The 22217-nt window shown below is 42.3% G+C and overlaps 3 protein-coding genes across 5 annotated transcripts in view; 2 read left to right on the top strand and 1 right to left on the bottom strand.

Moving 5' to 3' along the window:
- cdh23 (cadherin-related 23) overlaps positions 1–22217 on the bottom strand; it is a 187034-nt gene that overhangs the window by 25081 nt on the left and 139736 nt on the right. The window contains 17 exon segments of the mRNA XM_030442554.1: positions 8998–9225; positions 9345–9473; positions 9782–9910; positions 10490–10639; positions 10792–10794; positions 10933–11034; positions 11421–11809; positions 12419–12554; positions 12895–13043; positions 13574–13634; positions 18260–18408; positions 18879–18992; positions 19240–19392; positions 19946–20165; positions 20414–20559; positions 20911–20959; positions 20961–21101. Of these exon segments, the coding sequence (XP_030298414.1) occupies positions 8998–9225; positions 9345–9473; positions 9782–9910; positions 10490–10639; positions 10792–10794; positions 10933–11034; positions 11421–11809; positions 12419–12554; positions 12895–13043; positions 13574–13634; positions 18260–18408; positions 18879–18992; positions 19240–19392; positions 19946–20165; positions 20414–20559; positions 20911–20959; positions 20961–21101 (2448 nt within the window).
- On the top strand, positions 1929–7976 carry vsir (V-set immunoregulatory receptor). Its single transcript, XM_030442563.1, is given in 7 exon segments — positions 1929–2101; positions 2103–2337; positions 2590–2643; positions 2735–2845; positions 3110–3137; positions 3738–3913; positions 6101–7976. Coding segments are annotated over 7 exon segments (810 nt in total). The 5' UTR covers positions 1929–1933; the 3' UTR covers positions 6139–7976.
- On the top strand, positions 15264–18229 carry LOC115597011 (uncharacterized protein C10orf105-like). Of its 3 annotated transcripts, none has more exons than XM_030442566.1 (2): positions 15264–15562; positions 17056–18229. In XM_030442566.1, the coding sequence occupies exon 2, from the start codon at positions 17068–17070 to the stop codon at positions 17548–17550; it is 483 nt and encodes a 160-aa protein (XP_030298426.1). In that variant the 5' UTR covers positions 15264–15562; positions 17056–17067; the 3' UTR covers positions 17551–18229. The 3 variants fall into 3 exon arrangements, with proteins under 3 accessions (XP_030298426.1, XP_030298425.1, XP_030298424.1); XM_030442565.1 differs by having other exon boundaries at positions 15266–15588; XM_030442564.1 differs by having other exon boundaries at positions 15279–15594.

Genomic DNA, 22217 nt, shown 5'->3' with positions numbered 1-22217 from the left:
TTACTGAATATACAAACATGCACAGCTAATCAAAAAGGAAAGGTTGCTGGCTGGTCAGCTACTGTATTTCCACTCCAGCACAGTGTAAACCTGCCACTTAAAACAGTTATGACATTTAGGACTAGAACAACTCATGTGCTTCCTCGTTTATATTCTGGCTGACCCAGAAGGCCTGATGCATCTGCTGCCCTCTCAGGAAAGTAGTGGTACTGCACAAAAAACAACCAATACTTAGTTCATGGTTAAATCTATAGTGAATCACACAAAGCTGCTACTGAACTGCTCTCTGTGGGTTTATACTTTCAAGCATGTTGCAGTCCAATCTGTGATGTATCAGCAGCATGTGTTTTGTTTCTGATGTTAGATGGAGAAAACCTGCAGTGACATCATTACTGATTGGGGTGTAGGTAGAGGTGTAACCTGCTTGAGATCTGCAGGCCGTAAGAAGCCGTGCAGCAGCAGCTGGAGCTTTTCAGAGTCAGTATTAAGAATTAAGGAGCCAGACATAAGCGAGGAGTGGGTGCAGTGTTCGCGTGTCTGGGCGACTCAGGAAGGAAGTCCACTCCTCAAATACTTGCAGATCTCTGATCCATGGTGCTACTGCAACAATACACACTTGCATGCATGCTTCTCTTTCACTGCAGTCCACCCCCACACACACTCACACGTAGCCTTCCTGTCTCCTTTGCAGCACTGATCATTCTGGGATGCCAAACCACACCGCAATCTGTTACAGATAAGGAGGGTAATGATCTGTTTAAGACTGAGAGTGACAGAGCTGGTCTCTTGTTGTACATGCTGGATATATGAGAGTCATTCATTATGTGTGTTAATGCTGTACTGTGGCTGTGTAGTGTGGGGCCCTTATAGAGAGTGGTATTATATAGCAAGATTTACAGAATAGTTTCAGAGGACTTAGCCTGTGGATATGTTCGTTTGTTGCGTTATAAAATGAAATAATCATTCAGAGCACACATTAAAGAGTTTGTCTATTTGTGCTTTTCACTGCTGCACTGCAGAAGTCAAAAAAGGATGTGGTTAAAGGCAGTGTGTGAGAGGTAGGACGGTTGAAGCAATATGAAGAGAAACATCGCACAGCTGTATATTTGGTTTCCTGATGTACTTTAAAGGTATCTGCTGAGTTTTCTGAGAAGACTATATCACAGCACTTTGTGGGCAATGGGACCACACAGCATTAGTCATTGTATAATCAGACACTGCAGAACACAAGTCTGTTTCTATACTTTTCTTGGTTTGAAGGCTAAACAGATGTTGGTGAGGTCTTGTATATGTGTATCTGTGGCTGTCTGAGGGTAACAGGCAATTTAACTCCCACAGGATGTTAATACTATATTGACTTTAGCTAACCACAGTACGAATGTGAAGAACAGGAAACAAACTGTGCTCACCAAGAAACACACAGACACCAGGAAGCGCGTAGTGTTCAGAAATAGGGCTTAGAACATTGTTGGACATTAAGTCCATGCTGGGACTGGCAGTTATTGAACTATGATTATTTGTTATGACTTGTAGTACCAGGCAGTGACTTTATCTCACTCAACTTTATTTTATGAACTAATTTAAACAAAAGTGTGATTTACCAATTTCCTTTTTTAACATGTTATCTAATGATATCAGGGCTATGATTTTCCAAGGAACATCATGAGGTACCTGCATTAGCAGAAATTATCTATAAACTTGATTGTTGGGTTTTTTATCTTCAACCCTTTTAAACTCTGTTTAGATTAACTGTTCCACGCAGCTCCTGAATATGACTAGATAGATATAATAGATTTTGTATCATGGAAAAATGTTTTTTCTTCGTCACCTGACATTTTTATATATATATATATATGTATATATATATACATATATATATATATATACATATATATTCCTTACTTGTCTTCTTCTCTCTCCATCTAAAGGCGAGATGTCCCACGCCCACTCCACACTGAGTGTATCAGCCCCCCACCTGTACTACACCTGTCCCGAAGGTGCAACTGTCAAACTGCTGTGTAACCAGAGAGGCAGTGCTTTGCACCCCAAAGATATCTTGAAGGACAGCTGGCTTTTCACACCCCACAGTGACCAGCACTGTACAGGGCGGACCGGGCCCACGCCATACTTTAATTGGCCGTTTGCATGGCAACCACAGCTTGCCGCCAGGATTGCATTTTGGATCTTCAGAGCAAAACTTCTGGGTGCTTCTGCAGAACGTTACCCATGCTGACCAGGGTCGCTACTGCTGTATGGTCATCGACATCCAGGTGGATCATAAACATGGTTCTGTTGTGCAGAAACCTCATAGCCACGTTGTTCTTCAAGTGACACCACGTAAGGACATCATATGTTTGGCTGTGAATGCGTAGGAAATTAGTACATAGTAAATTGATCAGGGAATAAGTTAAACCATTGTGGCGTTCACAATGTCACTAAGTAGAACAAGTTTATGTTAGCTACCCAGATTCTACATTATGTGGTCTATACGAAACCTCATTGTGTTCTATGACATTGTCCGTAAATGTCATATACAGTTGTTGCATCTGTATAGGAGAAACATATAGTTAATTTGTTCTCTCTTTCCAGGGAGAAATGATGGAACTCAAAATTGCACTGTCTGGGATCCCATGCCACCTGGAGGTACGGCACCTCATTGAAGCCTTCATAGTCAATAGATGACGTGCTAACTATTCTGTTTATTTAACTCTCAGTCTCTCTGTTGCTTCCCCAGGCTCTGTGCCAGTGGCCCTGGCCGTAGCAGCCTGCATCTTGGCTCTGCTCTCCCTGCCTCTTATTCTGGTGCTTGTGTACAAACAGAGGCACAGCGCCCATTCGAGCAGACGTATGTATGACTGATATGCACAAACAAGCATACACGCGCGCACACACACACACACACACAATCATTTCCACAGCCATGCAATGGGTCGAATATAAATCTCTCACACTGGGTTCCCCATAGTGTTTTGTCCGACACACATTTCCTGTCAGTGAGGTGGATTAACTGTATTTCACACAGTAGGAAGCACATTCACACTCAATCTGTGGTGTTCCGCTCTGTTTCAATTCATTCACAATGGCCCATTTCCTGTTTCCTCTCTCCCAGGTGCACAAGAGCTGGTGAGGATGGACAGGTAAGCTTTCCCACAGTCTGTCAGGCAGCTGGTTACATTGACCAGCTACAAAACACAGCTGCTCTTTAGAATAATAACACTTTGTACATGGATATTCTACTGTTTGGTGACCACAACATTTCCCTCACAATGGTTACATTTTAAGCCGAACAACCTAATGACAAACATGTTACAACTCTGCAAGTCATTCCTATGAACCTTTGTTTGCCAAAGAGCTACATATAGCTTTCAAACACCAGCAAAACATTAATACAATCAGTTGGAGAATTTACTTTTATTACAATACAACAAGAAGGACTTCTGCCCAGGAAATCTGTGGCCTTTACACTGATAGTTGTATGCCACTGAAATATGTTTTGTGGGAAATGTATTGGATTGCTTTTTGGCACAAAGGGGAAAGATTTTTATGGATTACAAAGGAACAACTTCACCATAATAATTACATGTAGACAGCCAACTGTAAACTATTGTGGTGTTGTATTTTTTATATTTTTTATATCTTGAGCAACAGATGAGTGTTGAAACTGTTTCTTAGGTCATATTTGCAATGTCTTACTCATTGAGACGCTTCTCTTTGTGTGGATCTGTGTGTGTGCTCAGCGAGGCTCATGGCCATGAGAACCCTGTGTTTCTCGGGGGATCGCCACAGATTAAGACCCGCACTGTTTCTCAGATCATGACCAGGCAATCCTCAGAGACAGGACGCCACCTGTTGTCTGAGCCGGGAACCCCCCTTTCACCTCCTGCGCATGGGGACGTATTCTTCCCAGTAGAAGGTAGGAGACAAACACAAATCTAGGGCTGCAACTAATGATTATATTTCATTATCGATTAATCTGCTAATTATTTACACGATTTATCTTCTGATCTATAAAATGTAAAAAAAATACATGTGAAAACTGCTCATCACAAAGCCTCAAAGTGACGTCTTCAAATTGCTTATTTTGTCAACACAACATTCTAAAACCCAAAGACTCTCATAAATGACAAAGCACCAAATCCTCGCATTTAAGAAGCAGGAACAAGCAAATGTTTGACATTTTTGCTTGAAAAATGACTTTTTATTGATTATCAAAATAGATGCTGATTAATTTCCTTTTGATCAACTAATCATCTAACTGTTGCAGCTCTGCACAACACAGCATCTTATAATACAGGGCACACAGTATTCAAGCCATAACAGAGAAACTGATACAAGGGATATACAGTAAGATGGGACACATTGCCATTTCTTGTTTATAGACGCTTATCAAAAAAGCGGAAAAACTAAAAAAATCACCCAGCATAGGCTGAGGTATTCCATCATCTAACCTCTTCTCTGTTTTGTTCAGCTCCTTAGCCTGTCTCATACCTCTATCAGAGCAGCTCAGTAACAAGGAACGCTGAGTATGAATTATCTCAGTTTTGGAGTGGGTGTGCACTGTATCCATTTGTAGGTCATGCTTTATCGACTACATTCTGAATGCATTCAGTCTGACTCACTTATCATTCACTCAAATCATGAACAAATGTGTTTATGTATTTGCACGTAATAGTGTTACACAAGGACATAGTTCTGGGAATACGTATTTCAAAATGTACACTCAGTATGTTAAAAGACTCTGATGCAATCAAAGAACAGCCCCGGCTTTTCATACTTTTGCTGAAACATCCTGCGTGTGGTGGAAGTGTTGGCGGAAAGATGTTCACATTCTTTTGCAAAACTGCACGCTCACACTCAAACCAGCTGGGTTGTCTCTGATATGAAAAAATATTCGGTGTAGGGAGTTTAATTCCTCCTCCCCACACAACCGAAACCAGCTCCTTATGCTGTCATCATCTGAATTCTTCTCTAGCCTCGCTCGCAAGTCATTCTCCACCCATCAGCACTCTCATTTAACACTAATGGCCCCTTCAGCCTTTCTCTCCAACTCGACTTGAAATAATACTGAAACATTAGTTACGGTGAAGGGGTTCAATCCTGAGTGTTTTTCTACCGATTCCCGGGGCACCTGCGCAGACATTCCAGGCATACTGAGGTGGATTGCCCCGTTTCCTGCCAGCACGGTCTGTGATGGTACAGAAGCAAACTTACTGAATATCCACCCTAAACCATCACATATGTTATGGCTATGACCCTGAACAGTTTAGTGTTCAAACATGAGCATGTCTCACTTACACACAGAGCAGTTGGTCCGTTGACATTTTGGAAGTGACAAGTACAGAAATAAGGTAAAACTAGGCCACAGATGCTGCAGTTTTGCCCCATGTGCCCAAATAGAATTCTGGTAATGTGTAAAAATGCTGATAGTGGGAAAACCGTCGATTATGATAAGTGACAGATGGAAACTTCCGCTGCCTGATTGCCTCTCAGATTATAGCTCTGCTTCTCGTCTAAAGAGCCCCACAAATATTGATAAACTATCAAAAATCCACAAACTGTAACCCTATCTTACACATATCTCAAGGTGGATTTTCCCTGCAAGGGCTCATTTCCTTCAGCAGTCTACAAAACGAATGCAGAATACACAGTCTGTTTAAGGTTTCATGTAACGTGGATAAAGCCTCACTTCAGTTTTTGTCTTCATCTTTTTTGGCCCGCTGACCTTCAGCTGAGCGGAATTTGACGTGCAGTAGTTCCCTCTTATCTTCAGCATGTTGCAACTCAGACGTAGAGCGTCTTAGTTCCCCTTTGTAATGCTTTTCCAGTAAAACACGTCGTTTTCTGAGAATTTTATTAGTCTTTCTGTGTACAAGTCTATGGAGACAGAGGCTGGGAAACGGAAATTATGATAGTTTTAACAAGATCTGTTTTGAAAAGATTTTGGGCAGGACGTACAGTTTCAAATGTGCAAACTCCCTTAAAAGAATATATCCACATGTCAGCATACAGACATGAACTGTGTGTTTGTGCAGGTTGATACATGTGGATTACCTGCTATCACATCTGTGCTCTCACTGACCTGCACTTTTTTCTATTCCAGACAGCATCCTTGAGTCTCCGGAGTTCCTGCAGGTTTAAAGGTGGTAGAACCCTTGTTCATCGCTCTAACTGCTGATCTGGAGACAGTCCTGCAACTCTCTTCCTCTTCTGTCTCACAATAACTTCTGTCGGGATTGTTGTCTGTACATTGTCTGGACCGCAGGAGGGAATGGAATCCGTTTTCTTTATTCAAAAAAACTATTTCCACCTGCGACAACAGCTGGAGGCTAAAAGCAAAGTTTTGCTTGTGAGTGCTTATGTAGTGGCAGGGGCTGGGTTTGTTTGTGACGTTCCATCTTAACATTGACAATGGTTTGTGGATGCCCGATGATTGAGAAGAACCCTGAGTGGTGTGGGTGAGGGTTCCGCCATGTTAAGAGAGGTAAAAAGTTTTTGCGGCAATCTGACTTGCTTGGTATAATTCAAACAAACTGAAAAAAGTGAATTCGAAACTGAAAAGGGGTCTAAACATTAGACTGTTGCTTGGATTCTTCTGTATGATTTGGCGGTTCAAAGCATTGCTGCCTCAGTGACAGCAACAAGCTCCTCTGTTAGTTTACAAAACCAGGTGCCTTGTTTCTGTTCAATTTCGTGCCAATATTATTTGACAGAAGTGATGATTATTAATTATCAATTGCCATCAGTTACTGGAGTAAACTTAATTTTGATTTTGTGTAGCGCTGATGATGTAAGACAAGACTAACCAAAACTGTCCAGTGAATGTGTCTCACTTCAATTTTAGTAAGTCAATGGGAACACAAAACGAACTGGAACTAAAAAAAGATGATGAATCAGGTGTGAAAGCGACGTCAGGTTTTCTCTCATCCCTGCCATTTTAACAAAGTGCTCAAATAGCTTCATGCCAAAGGAGGCTCAATCGTCAGAGAGCTGCGATAATTTGTCGAAGTTGAGTAATTTGTTTTTAAGGCTTTACAGTGTTTTCCTTTACCATTTCCCCTTGGCCTCAGCTTCATTTATCTTCTCTCTTTCCTACCTCAGTTGCTCTCAGCTCTGCTGCTCTAAATATTTTCCTATCTTCCTGTATGCTCAGAATTGCAGCACTTCACAGTGGCCTTAAATACAGTATATTTAGAAAGTGCTGAAAAGTGCACTAAGTATATGGAAAAACAAACTGTTGGTTTTATTGGACCACAGTAGTTTATGAATGGCATTCTCACGTGTGTACAGTTGAATAATAAAGAATAAAATGATGAATGTAGCCTCACAGATTCACCATCATAAAACAGTTTAAATCACTGCCGTCTCAACGCTGTTTTTGTGAATCATTTCCTTTTTTTGTTTTTAATGTGCCTTGATTTATTTGTTGAGATGATTATGTTAATGTTTTTTCTGGTGCAATGGAATGTTAAAAAGTAAATATTGTTTAGCAAAGGAGTGGCGGAATGACATTGGAATGGTAACCATATCTTATCATGGTAGATTGAGAAAAAATAAGAAGTGATGCAATGATGTTCCTACTTAGTCTGCGTATGTGTGATTGTGAGAAACCACTGGTGGTTTTGTCATATTGAGGTAAAATGTGTACAGCAGGTGTTCGGCGGAAATTATCTCCAAATGATGTGTAGCAAGTGTGTAGGACAGGGTATGTATATACAGTGTGTTTGTGTGTGTGTGTGTGTTTATAAAATCCGGGTTATAGTTTCAAGAGTAACTTTGTGGTCTGCTTTAAAAGTGTGTGTGCACACTTGCATGCAATGTTGCATCTGTATGTGTTAACTGTCTGTTTTATACTGTAAAAAAACTTCCATTAGACATCGACACAGAACAGTTCTGCTAAAGCCTGTTTGTTCTATATATTGCATTTAAATTGTCCCAGTTGTAGCTTGTAAAATAAAGTGAAGCTCTTAAACCTTAAAGCCAATGTGTCGTCTTTGAAATCATTGTTCCTTTGAACTGGCAGGTCTCCAAAACCATCACTACACATGGACGTGCTGCACTTGCTGCCTAGGGAGCCATTACAGACGGCACAAGGTTGTTCCACTTGTGTGCCTCTAAGATGGTGTACACCAGAGGGAGACTGGCATTGAGGAGAGAAAATGATAAAACAATCTTAGTATCTTGTTTTATGAGAAGAGACAGAGAGCTGGATGGGTGGAGGATATGAGTGCTGCTGGCCATTTCCACCCTTCAGTGCTTTTCTGCAGTTCTACATTAGCTTTTTATAACATATTAGCAGGAAGATCATTATTATAGGGTTGTACTGTGTGACCTAGACAGGCAATCAAAAAATAAAAAACACACAGCCACATATGTGCAACTTTCTCTTAATGCAGGCATATATGTAGGTAGCTCATGTTGTCTGTGCTTTTAAATGTGACATTTCTAAACAGGAAAGCAGCAACATTCATCTTCCTCTTTTGGAAAATTAGACGTGTGGCTTTCCTGTTTACAGAAGGTGTTTCCTGTGCCTTCACAGCTGATCGGCTCATACAGAACATCATTCCACCACTGTATTTTACCTACAGTGCAGACTATGTGAATATATATATATATCCTTTATTTAACCAGGTAAAAAACTCATTGAGATTTAAAACCTCTTTTCCAAGAGAAGTTAGAGCCACCCAGTTAACTGAAATATTATGGAAATTTCAATATGGCTAAGTGCAATGTATTGATAAAGGTACAATGTGTGACAAAACATCATTATAATTAAGTATTGTTCTGCTGCAGAGACGTCTAAAGTCCCTAAAGGCACCCCCCAAGTTCATTTCACCATAAACCGATCAGATTGACACCTCTTTGTAGAGGTTACTGCTTTTAGTACGTAAAAAAGGATGTCTAAAGATACATTATTTCATCATAATATGTAGACTTGAAAAAACAACAAAAACTGTATCTGATATGTTGACATATCACCTGCTGTTCCTTAAATCTTACCGATCGAGTTGGCGTTCCATCATCTTCCACAGTGACAGTGAGTCGGTACTCTTGCTGGCGCTCTCGGTCAGGAGGGGCCGGCCGCGTCACCATCTCTCCAGTCACGCGGTCCATGCGGAAGGTCAGGTCCTGGTTTCCAGCGGTGATGTAGTAAAACAGCATGGCATTGGGACCGATGTCTCGGTCTGAAGCCATCACACGGAGGACGGACGTACCACCTCCAACATTCTACGATTTACGTTATCAAAAGAGCGTCTTTATTGATGAAACTAAAGAAAATCCAGAGATAAGTCAAGCTTGGATAAAATGAATATCATGCTGCATGTGATATGTGAGGGCGTCCCTACCTCACTGATGCTGACGTTGTAGCCCCTCTGGCTTTCAATAACAGGTGCATTGTCATTGACGTCTAAGATATTGATGGTGAGGGAGTGATCTGTGTGTCTGGGAGTCGAGCCATTGTCACTGGCACGCACCTGTAAATGCACGCACATGCACTGGTGTCTACTAGTATGTAAACCTGACCATACATTTGAACACATTGCCTAAAATCAGAGTGTATGCACTAAATGTCTTTGTGAAAGATGCTGTGTCATGTCTTTGATGCAAAAATATCGAATTGAATGATATTTTGAAATGATCAGTTCAAAACCTAATAAAAGGTCACTTATTATTTGTATAGGTCAGTGTTGTAGTGCAAGTAAAAAATAAGTGTCTACAAGTTACATGTCCATATAGATTTGTGGTGAATGATGTTACAACTACATGTGGATTGCCGGCTGACCTTCAGTAAGTAGCGGTCTACTGACTCTCTGTCCAGAGGTGCATTGACATAAACCTCCCCATAGGTGTGGTTCACTGTCTTGATCTTGAACACATCCTCCATATTGCCTGCCACTAGAGTGAAACTGACCTGAGAAAAAATATTGAATCAGAATGAGACCAGGGGAGGGTGGGACTGAGAGTGAAAGAATAAAAATGCCACATGACAACAGCAGTTTATGCTCAGTCAGAAACTAAATTAGCCATGGTGTAAGTGAGAAATCATAACTGAGAGACAGGATTAGCACAAGCAGAATAAAAAAAACTCATGTAGTTAACAGTATGTAGCTGTCTGCAAGCATGTATGGAAGCTAGAAGTGATGAGAAAAATGCTTTGTGGTCAACTTTAGTGGACCACTATGCTGAGGTGTCAAAATCAAAGTAAGCTGATGTGAAACTGAGGCAAGCTCAGTTTGACTTAATGGACTGTAATGTGCTGAAGTCAACAGTTATAGTACTCATGTCATATGAAAAGAAACATAAACCAAAGTTCGTCAAATATAACTTGTAAGTTCTCATATTCACTCTTCTGAAGCCTGGTAAATCATGGTTAATGGCGATTTATTAATGTTTAAGTGCCACATATAACATATTTTACATTTAATTGGAGATTTTTCTGTATCCACCAGAATGAGTCAGTTTTTTCCCCAACGTTCCTCTTTTTTCTCACCAGTCCATTTAATCCGGCATCTCTGTCCCTTCCCAGCACCACTGCCACTTTTTTCCCCATGGGAGAGTCCTCTGCAATGTCCACTGAGGTATCAGATGTGATGTCAAACTCTGGACTGTTGTCATTCTCATCCAAGATGGTGATTGAAACCTGTCAAGAGAAGAGCTCAAATGTCAATGTCAATTGCCCTATCAATGCAATACTTACCTTTGAGGTGAATCAAATGGCCAAAACTTAAAAATACTAAGAAACAGAATATGAATACATTTCATGTAGCATTTAAAAAGAAGAGCAAGTCTTACCTTCTGCTCTTCCAGTGAAAGATGCAATGAAGAAAATAGGAATGCCATTAAGCTTTCTACAACAGAACAGACCCATACTGTAAAATAGAACTATGTACTTGAAAAGAAAGATGAATCAACACAATTTGGAATGAAGCGTACCACAGTGGAGTCCTTTTTAGGTCCTCCATCATCAGCTACAACAGTCAGGGTGTACATGTCCCCTTTCTCTCTGTCCAGCAGGCCGGTCACTGTGATGCGACCCTGAAACACAACACACATCAGCAAATATCTCCACCCTCATAAAGATTCCATACAAGATAGAAAATGTGACACTCAAGGAGCAAGAACAGAGGTAGAGAAATACCGACACATCACAAGAATCAACCAAAAGAAAATCCCCATTTCTCGTCTATCAAAGGAAACAAATGACTTCAAAGCAAACAAGCTCTTTGATCAGCTTACAGTCGTGCAGCAACAAGAGTGCTAGCTTAAATCACAGAGGAAGAGGTGTTATTGAATCGCACTGCGGTTAATGGATGGAACATATTTGACAGAAGGTGGGTGTAGTCTTTGAAGTATACAAAAAGAAGGCATGTGCATTGTGCTCATATCATTAGGGACCTTTCCTCCACTGCTCCCCAGCTCACCGTGACACTGTCTATCTTGAAGAGGGCCAGGGCAGCAGGTGACGTATCAGGGTCGAAACGGTAGGTCAACTGGTTCAAGTTGTCAGCCGACTGGGCCTGCACTTGCACAACTTCTGTCCCTGTGGCGATGTTCTCAAGCAATGAAGCCTCATAACCGGCGGAGAGGAAGGCCACGGCTTCATCCAGCTCATTAAGCAACGTGACGTAGACCGTGCAAAAGCCTTGGTGGAAAGGTGAAGCCTGGTCAGTGGCCGAGACATTCATAAGATAAGTGGTCTTGGTCTCATAGTCCAGGTAGTCCACAGTGGTAACCAGGCCGGTGCTCACATCCACTTCAAACTTGCGATCTGAGCCGGATACAAGGGCGTAAGCAACGGCACCACCATCACCTGAGAAAAAAAGAAGTGGATAGATGTTAGGGAAAGTAGGCAATAACCACTTTAAACTTGCATTTTTCATGTTCCTAGGATACTCAACTTGAAAACGTAACAACATTGTTACACCAAAGCTATATATACACACACAGCACAGCAACAGCTTCCTCCATTCTGTGTTTTATTTAAAACTGTTTCCGTCGTGCTGTTCTGTAGCTGATGTTTTGTTTCAGGCGTGCTCTAATGATTTGGAAAATGTATGTCACAGCACCAGATGCGTCATACAGTAAACTGAAAAACACTGCACAACATGGGAAGTGAATAGAGGAAGTCTGTACTGTTGAGCAGAAGTGGAGATTTGAAAGCCAGTTAAAGGGACGGCCATTTTTTGTGTGGAGTTATATAACAAGGTAGATAAACTGTACAGGATTTGATATTCCACATTGGAGTGGCACCCACTAGTGTAAGGGTTGGTGACCTGCAAACAACTGACCTACAGAAATGCGACCTGGGCAGAATCTGGAAATTTAAAGCCACAGTCAGCTAAATAGCTTTCTGTTTTGGGTAAAACCTGATGTTGTGAAGAGTCGAAAGCCAGACCTGACATCAAACAACTGCACTCACCAGTGTCAGGGTCTGTGGCACGCACCACAATCACAGAGGTGCCGATGCCAGCTGTCTCCCTCAGGCCTAGACGGTTGTATTGTTGCTGAGTAAACACTGGCACCTCGTCATTGGCATCGTCCACATATATGATCACCTGCCGGGTAAGACATACAATATGTGCATCAACTATACATATCATGTTTGAGGAAATGACATGTGCTTGAGACCACAAGCATAAATATCACATATCCTGGATCTCCTTAAATCTGCATTTCTAGAATACATTTGTTATTAGGAGTCAACAGGAGTGTGCAGTTTTAAAAAGTATACCACATTTTTCTTTTGAATATTCAAATTTTCATCCTCTATAATAAATCCGACCAATAACTTCCACAATACTGGAAACTACACATTTATTATGAAGCACTGTGATGAAACTTGCACATGTACCAGCTTCTTCCCCATTCTCCCCCAGCTGTCCTCCACTTCCTCACCCTCACAGAGCTCCTCATGCTGCCCTCATCACTGTTGTAGGCTTCCACTTCCAACATATGGGAGCTGCTGGTTTCTCTGTCCAGAGCCCTGAGGCCTCTTGTCACCAGGCCTGTCTGTCTGTCTATGCTGAAGAGATTGTTGCTGTTCCCTGCACCACACACCAACACACACACACACACACACACACACACACACACACACACACACACACACACACACACACACACACACACACACACACACACACACACACACACACACACACACACACAGACACACACAAACAAACATAGAGCGGGAGAGAGAGAGAGAGAAAGAGAAAGAGAGAGGGAGAGTGAGACAGGAAAAGACATGTCTACAAAAATGCACATTTTAGCAAAACATTTAATCCAGTCTCTGGGTCTAGACAATTTTAGTTGCTTCCAATGCAATTTAACATTTCGAGAACCTGTCATTACTGGTATTTTCACTGTGGTGGGAGCAGCCTCATACACACTGACTGCCGCCAGACAAGAAAAAGAGCACTAGACGTCAAAAGCTTGAATCATTGAAACTTTTTCTTGGAGATGTTTTTTCATCATCTATTAACAACACACAAAAAAATAAATGCTTTAAACTAGTGCAGAAAAGGTGAGCAAAGACCACCTGGTACGAAAATCAAAGTAGAGCAGCACTTACCAGTGAGGATCCTGTATAGAACTCGACCATTCTCCCCCTGGTCTGCATCTGTAGTTTGAACCTGTAAAGACAATCACAAGCAGAGAGTAGGTACTTACAGTAAGAACTTACCAAACAAGGGACACAAACAAATCCACAATACTCACTTACAAAAACAGCCCAGTAAAAAATAGTGGCAGTTAACATTCCTGCAAACCACTGATACGTCCACATTTGTATGTGTCATAGGCCGACATGCCATATTGATTCTGTCATTTCATGTTTACACTACATGTTGCTGGTCTTGCGACCCCTTGTAATATCTGTAGGTGGAGAGTATTGCTAGTGTTAGACTTGACACCACTGGATATTTTTAAGGAGACCATGGGACGATATCCAGTTGAGTTTGCGGTGACAAACCAGGGAAAATCGGACATGTCCAGCTGTGATTATGGCAAAACAGGTATTTTAAGCCAAAACAAGACCCTAAACAAGTGGTTTCTGTGCCTAAACCTAACCAGATTATAAACACAAGATGAAATAGAAAATTCAACCTAAATTCAATCCACAGTTGCCAACCCTTGTTCTGCCGATTGGGACAAAAAACTTCCTATCATTGTGCATCAATGCCATGAATCCCTCTTCACACTTGCTACCATTACAAAGTTAAAACACTTTTCATTTTGCAGTCTGACACGGTACGGATTGCAAAGCCCCCTGAAGAAATGTGATTTTTGATATTTGGCTCTATGAATAAAACTGACTTGACTTAACAATGGTGTCAAGGAGTGCAGAAATATGCAAGAGACAAATGTATCTCTCATTCTATGAGAATTGAGCAGTTGGAGTTAGTTACCAGAGAGTCTGTTGTTCAGTGTTTACCTCTGGGGTGTGTTTATCTCCATAAAGTCACACGATACACTGTACATTTTATACAGATTTTCTTTTCTACTAACAGATGGATAAATCGGTATTCTCCCTCATTCACCACATATCCGCTGGTGCCCAGTGTCTTGTTGCCACAACAACCACAACATGACTTGGCAGTCAGTCTGTAATGGTAGAACCTCTCTCTCTCTCAGGCAGATAGCCAAAAGCAGCCAAAAACCTAAACCCAGCACAGACAGCACGGCTCCACAGCGTACACAGATAAATAGTGCAGCATGCTGGGCTGCTGGTGAATGGGCCATGTCATAAGACTGACTTCTGAATCCGGAGAGGCACAGAGCCGCTGGCACTGGATGAGTTCATGTCACACCCCGCTCCTCTGTGGATGTGTCAAAACCTGTGGAGGTGCCTACAAAGTGCATATGCAATAGCATACAGAGACCCACACTCAAGACACTCGAGCACATGAACATGCACTCGGGTACGTACAAATACACACACACACACATACAGACACACACACACACACACACTCTGCAGTCTCGTACTCTCTCTCTCTCTTTCTCTCTCTCTCTCTCTTTATCTTGCCCTGTGTGTCCTCCTTTGCTCTCTCTCACTCCCCCTGTGAAGAGGGGCCCAACTTCAGTCTCATTAGCTTTATAAAGAGATGTGGAGAGAAGAGGAGAAAGAGGAGGAGAGGGGAGGGGGAGACGGGAGAAAAAAGAGGCTGGGGGGTCAGATTGGTGAGTGATGAATAGGGTATTACACAGCGGACTGCACCACTTAGGCCATAAAAGGGGTGTATAAAGTGTAGGACTACATTGCAGAACCAGATGTTGTAAGTGTAAGCATGTGGAGTGTAAGCATTGGGAGATTATTCACTAAGCTGCCGTGTGGTTCAGGAAACACACTATTGTTTTTGGCCCCCTGGGATTAAAACAACAGTGACATCTTTTAATCGTAATGCTGCTCCCCACATTTTTACCCCCTTTTCCTCCTTGTTCCTCTCTTCCTCCCCAGCGTTTTCCCCTCTGTCTCTGGGAAAGCAGCAGTTTAAGGGGGGAAAAACAAGTGTGTGGAGCCAAGAAACAGGTCTGACCTCAGTTACTGGAATTAAGCAAGGTGCCGTTTTTAAGAGTGTCTAAAGTGTGGGTGTGAGTATACATTTTTCAAGGTTTTTATTTCGAATAAATAGGTTTAATCTGGGAAAGAAATGTTGATTGCTTAGCATTTTAGAAGTAAACATAATTAAATTCTTCCAAATCTTTTCAGTCTTGAGATTGCTAACAATCCCCTTAATGGCTCTTACAAAATGTATTTATGTCTGCAGTGAAGTCTCAATTTGGAATTTGAAACCCTAAAAGGCATGTGAGCTGCTTGACATGTGCTTGAGTCACTGCACATTGTCTAAGGGAGTATGTGGAGACTGTTGCATCCATTTGTTTTAGTTTGTTGAGGACTTATCTGAAAAGTAGATTTGAGTGTTAGTGAACAGAGGCTCCACATTTGACATTTATGAGCTGTTCCTGTGTTCTCCATTGATTTTTTCTACCACTATGCAGATAAAACAGTGAAAAATACCATAAATCAGAGAGTAATCAAGTGGCAAATAAAGGAAAAAAAACAAACAAATCTAATAGGAAGTATAAGCAATAACACTACTAGGAAACTGGAGAACTCGGACGCATAATTGGTCAAACTTTACAAATGTGAATAGGTTAGAAAAAGTGTTCCTGAGAAGACGAGTTTGGCTGTTTCAAAACTAGCTGAGTGGACAGATCTGCAGGAGCAACAATGTGGGGTGATAGAGAGGGAGAGTACCTAACAGCTAAGCTGCCAAGCTTAAGAGCAGCGTGCCTAATCACGAATATGTGCAGCACAGTCTACAGTATGTGTGGGTGAGGAAGAAAGTTTGTGTTTGAATAGTTGTGTGTGTGTATGTGTGTGTGTGTGTGTGGCATATGTGCTTGCAGGCGCTGACTAATGAACTGACTCTCTAACGAGCCATCCTGCTCCACTGGCCTTTTCACAGCTTTCCTGGCATTTGGTCTTAAAAATAATTTCACGTCCCAATGTGTTTCCCTTAAACCGATAAGCCATGCTTTGTCTCCGCTGAATTAAGGACGATGACATTTACAAATGTTACTATGCTGAAGATGGGGGTGCACAGAAGAGAGGGGGGATAATTGGAGACCGGGGTTGGAGAGGTGGGTGCGTTGCATTTTACAAGGGGCATTTTAATAAACCCAATTTGTTTTACATTGAAGAAAGCCTGTCAAGCATTGACTGTTTTGTAGTCCTTGATTTAATAGCTACATAATTGCCGCAAATGCCAAACACTCAAAGCATCTGCATGTGCATGCAGGCGTTTCTTTGCGTATTTGTGCATGTGTGTGTATGTGTGTGTGTATGTTTATCATAAGCCTTGAGTGTATGATCCAAATAAAATGAAAATGAACCCACTCAGCTTGGATAGGCTTGGTTAGTGAGGCAGGGAGCTACTGTGGCACTTTGGCAAAGGCTGACTACATATACACAGAACACATGCACCCAAACACAGGCACACAAAAACATGCTGGCATAGACCTTCACTAATGTTGTTTTTCTCCATCCAGGGCTGAGACAACATGAACACCACTGAACCAGGCTCCAACTTCACCTTTACCTCCAACACAGAAAATGTAACTCTGTCCAACCTGACCACTACCATCTCACAGCCTCCATCCTACTCTTCAGACAACTACGACCCAGAATTCACCATCATGGTAGTGCTGGGCTTATCACTGCTGCTGGCTGGGTTAGCGGCCTTCCTGGCAGTGTGCAGGCCCTCAGAACAGGATGGGGACTCCGAGGCGAGCTGTGGCCCAGGGGAGAGCTTGACCCGTGGAAGAAGCCAGTCCAGTGAGCCTCAGCTCAAGGTGTGGAAGAGGCTGGGCTCATATCGGCGTTCCTACAATCTCTCCTTCAGAAGACCACCCCATCGCAGGCCATATGAGCGTGAGAGTACTCGTACATCCCAGTCTCCAGCCCGACAGACACCACAGCCGGAAGCCAGCGTGGAGCCCCACCTCACTATGCCATGTCTATTTGACTATGTCACTGAAATCTGACTTGAGGACCGGTTGAGGGCTAACTGACTGAAAAGAAGCAATACATGGTATATTTCATGGTTGGTGATTTGAACATCGCTAATACTAATTGTGGAGTACATAAAAGCATACTTTGAATTTTAAGCAAATAAGGTTTGCAACAAAACAAGGCTTAAAAAATAGGCAATCAAACAGCCGTTGTAGCAGGGTTTACACCGGGTTTTTTAATGACTGATCATTTCACACTCTTTGGTGGGTGACATTGTTGTGCATAGGGGTTCTTTTTCAGCAGATCCGCAAGAGAGAAAAATGAATTGATCCGACAACAACTCAACCTGATTACAGTTCTCTCAGAATTTGATGCAGCACAGGAATAAACTGGATCCGAACTAAACAAGACACAGTGAGCAATATTCCAACAGCAAGGCACTACTTCACAGAATGACTTTTATTTTGAAGACCAAACTTGACTTCTAATCACATTGTGTATGCCCAAGTATCATCCATCTGCTAATTCATGTACATTTAGACAGATACAGGGCATTATTTTATAGTACAATTTCATGGTGGTCTCAAAACCTAATGAGTTACCAATACAGACAATACGTATACAACCTGAGCCAAAAAGAGACCCCACTGTTCCTGATTCTTTGTGTTTTGTGATTGTTATGTTAAGAAATAAATTGACAGTTTGTTGCTAGGTGTGTTTAGCTGTGTGTGTGTTTTGTACCTGAAGGATGCTGGTTCCTCGAGGCACACTCTCTAGTATGCTGGTCTCATAGCTGTTTTGCAGAAAGATGGGTCTGTTGTCATTAACATCCTGCACCTCAACAAATACAGTGGCTGTGCCTGTCCTCCGACTGCCTGCTGGACCGTTGTCTACATTCAGATACAGAAACAGAAATCATTCAGGTTAATGCTAATTTTACGGGGCGGACGACTGAAATAGATGTAGGCATGGCTCATTAAAACTAGAGTCATTTTCAGCTGCCTGTGAATTAGGACAATATGTGTAATTCTGTTTCTTGTGCAAGGTTTTACATTATCCATGCTTCCTCTCTCCTCTCTTGTGTCTCTGGCCCCCTCTGCAGATAAGCCAGCTTGACTCAGTGGTTACCAAAACAGGAAAACCTCAGAGTTTTTGTTCTTTCTTTTCAAACAGGAACAAAGGCAGTTGAGCAATAGTCTGAAAATGTTTTCCCTATCAATGCTGTACAAGAGTACAATGGAGCAGCTTTTGAAGATCACAAACAAAACAAGTCTGCCTGTAACACAGATTGTGAGGTGAGGATGATAAGAGATGATAAAGGTTTTCTATCATTATGAAAAGGTATGATTTCATGACACACCTATAGCTTCTACCACCAGAGTGTACGCTGCCTGGGTCTCTCTGTCTAGGCCAACCACAGTCCGAACAACCCCGTCTCTGAATCCCACGCTGAATTTACCATCCTGATTACCACCTAAAAATACAGAGCACAAAACACATTTACAAATTAATTTACATATTATTAGTTAAACATACCAATTCACACTGACATAGTACAGCCATAACATTAAAAGAAGCATGCAAGAGGAGCTCACCTCAGACACAAAGTCACACAGAGATGGATGGATGGACAAAGGTACCGTATGTGCACATGGTCCCCAAAACTGTACAACACTGTAGCCCACAAACACACAAAATCAAGCCCAACTGTGACCTCTGACCTGTGATGAAGTAGCTAAGTTCGGCGTTGAGGCCGGCGTCGTTGTCAGAGCAGCTGAGGCGCGCTACAATGTGGTCTCTAGGGACACTCTCCTTCAGGGAAACATTGTACACGCTGGGGTTGAAGGTGGGCGTCTCATCATTTACATCCAGAACTGACCCACGCACACAAACACACAGACAGAAAGACATGAGGACACACAGATAGATGTACATGAGGACAAATAAGGCAGCAGGATGGTGCAGTGAGTAGAAAGATTATTGCTGAATCAGAAGATCTGGAGACTCCAAATACTAGTTATAGCCCGGCTGTGCTGTTCTACAAGATAAGGGACGTGAAACAGATGTCTGGAATATAGTTCAAAATATTTTGACATGTCTGACTCATCTGATTTAATTGAGAAATGCCAGGAAACCTTATTCAGTTTTTCCATTCCATTCCTTTTTTTTATCAAGTTCACAGCAGTCAGACCATTTGTCTCCTTTTAGGGTATTTTTTTCCAACCAGCAGGGGGTAGCACTGGTAGTAGAATCTCAGGAGAGAAGTCAGCAGTTAAGTCTCTAATGAAGTAGCTCTTCATGTCACATAGAATCCAATCATACCGTGGCTTGGCAGTTTCATATGTATGCTCATTTCAGATAGAGCAAAGTGAAATAATTATAGAAAGAGCTTTCACATCATCATCAGCCACACTTGCAGACTCCCACCTGTGACAGTGAGGGTGGACGTGGAGGTGCGAGGGAACCTGCCGGCATCATATGCAATAATTCTCAAATGGTACTGTCCAATCTGCTCACGATCCAGGACTGCCGTTGACGTGAGAATGCCAGTGGAGGTGTTCAGGTAGAAGTCGAGGCGAGGCATTCCCATCTGTAATGCCATTGTAATCAAACCATTTTTATCCTCATCTGGATCCTCAACCTGGACCTATGGTAGAGAAAGAAGGGACAACACAGGGGGAAGGAGAGAAAGACCAAGAAAAATCACAATTAGTTATTGAAAGGACTGAAAAGAGAGGTGTGTAAAGTCAAGGTGAACAGAAATGATCATGATTATTGCCAGGAATCTTGGGATCTTGGATGCCTGGTTCACCTACAAACTCTTCATCTTTAACACTTTTTTATCATCATTTTATCATTTTCAATCATTGAAAATATATCTATACTATATTTTACCTTAAAAACTGAGGAGCCAATGGGCAGCCCCTCTGGCACTTCAGCCACAAAGGGCAGGTTGAGGAAGGTTGGGTCATTGTCATTAAGATCCAGCAGGTTGACAAACACTGTGGAGCTTGCCGATGCACGCAGTGGAGGTGTACCGCCTAAAGAGGGCGCCAGAGGGATATGTAAAGACACACACACACACACACACACACACACACACACACACACACACACACACACACACACACACACACACAAACACACACCCACCCCACATCTCACGGTCAAAAGAGTTTATTAGCCACAGTAAAAAGTTTCATGGTCAACATAAAACTTGAGGAATGAGGCTTGAAGAAAGAGGCTAAATGCTCAGAATTGAAAGCTCTCTGCTGAGAATGATATAAAACATTACATTTATACCAGCTTGCTTACAGATGGTTTAGGTGTTTCATGAGTCAGACAAATTTACACAAGTGCAAACGTTATCCCACCACACACACTGTACTCACGGTCGACAGCTGAGATTACGATGGACCTCATGAGCGCTGCGTCCCCAGGGGTTGGAGCTTTCCCTGTCCAGGGTTACCCCGCTGGTTCGGATCTTCCCTGTACTGCTGCTAATGGTGTAGAAAGGGTTTTCTGGACTGATGCTGTACATCACTGTCCCATTTTCTCCATTGTCAGGGTCTATTGCCAACACCTGGATGGGGGAGAGACAGGAAAAACCTTCCTAAGTACTCTCTTGCCTGAACTCTCCTACAAAAAGTTAGTTAAACTGTGTGGTTTGATAAAAGTGTGTTAACAAGGAGTACTTAAAGCTGTGTAGATGGGAAGATATACAATTCTGGAAAAAAGAGGGGAAGAATGAGAATGATGGGGGTAAAAAACAGGAATTGTAATAGTAATGGTATAAGTAAGAGCAATAAGCACACACCCAGCATTTTCACACAAAACCCCCCTCCGACTGCTCTAACACATCAGTCAGCTAAAAGAAAAATGGTAACGTCTCTTTTCTGACACAAAGTGGCAATGGGTGATGAATGTGTGAAGCCGGGAGCCTGGCTAAAACTCTGGCTGATTTCTAAAGAGCTGATCAATTATTCAGTATGCTGAGTAAAATCGCTAGAAACTGGTTAATTGGTCATTAGAGGAACAAAGGTTTTGGAGGTATTTAATTATTAAGGGGACATGGTAGGCAGGCATCTCAGAGGCCCATTGATTAGCAACTGCACAGACAATGGTAGGTGATATAAGATGTGGGGAAGTGTCTAGCAGCGGCTAGTTGAACTGATCAATGTTGGCCTGAGCAGAGCACATTAAAAGATGGTGAACTAATACATTAGCCTTGTCCATTGAACTGCAGCGCTGGTCTGACTATGGAGTGGAAGAAAAAGAGAATATTGTTTTGAAATGAGAAATTTGAGGGTGCTGACTGTGTATGTACAGGTGCTGAATGTGAGAGACTGCAGTAGTGATGGTGGGGTGATCTGAGGTTTGAGTGGGCTGATCCTTGCTCTGGGCGCAGCAACCAAATTCATCGGCTCGCTGGACACCTCCAGGAGGACTCAGCGGGTGGCCTCTTGTCACCATGGAAACACTGGTTGGGCCAGGGCTATATTGGGGCCAATTACAGGACTGTAAGCCTGGGTGGTCTGATTTATTGAAAAATGGTCAGAAAGGTAACAGTGTCTATCCACTGAGCGCAGAGTCACATACGGTATGCATTGCATCGTTGGATGCAACGTGAATGAACTCACCTGAGGAAAAGCTACAACAGAGCAGGAAAAGGTGGAAAGTATAGCAACGTTTTGAGTAG

The sequence above is a fragment of the Sparus aurata genome, chromosome 15 (assembly GCF_900880675.1).
Source record: "Sparus aurata chromosome 15, fSpaAur1.1, whole genome shotgun sequence".
Lineage (NCBI taxonomy): Eukaryota > Metazoa > Chordata > Actinopteri > Spariformes > Sparidae > Sparus > Sparus aurata.
The sequence above is the reverse complement of the archived record's forward strand: the minus strand, read 5'-3'. Positions and strand labels throughout refer to the sequence as shown.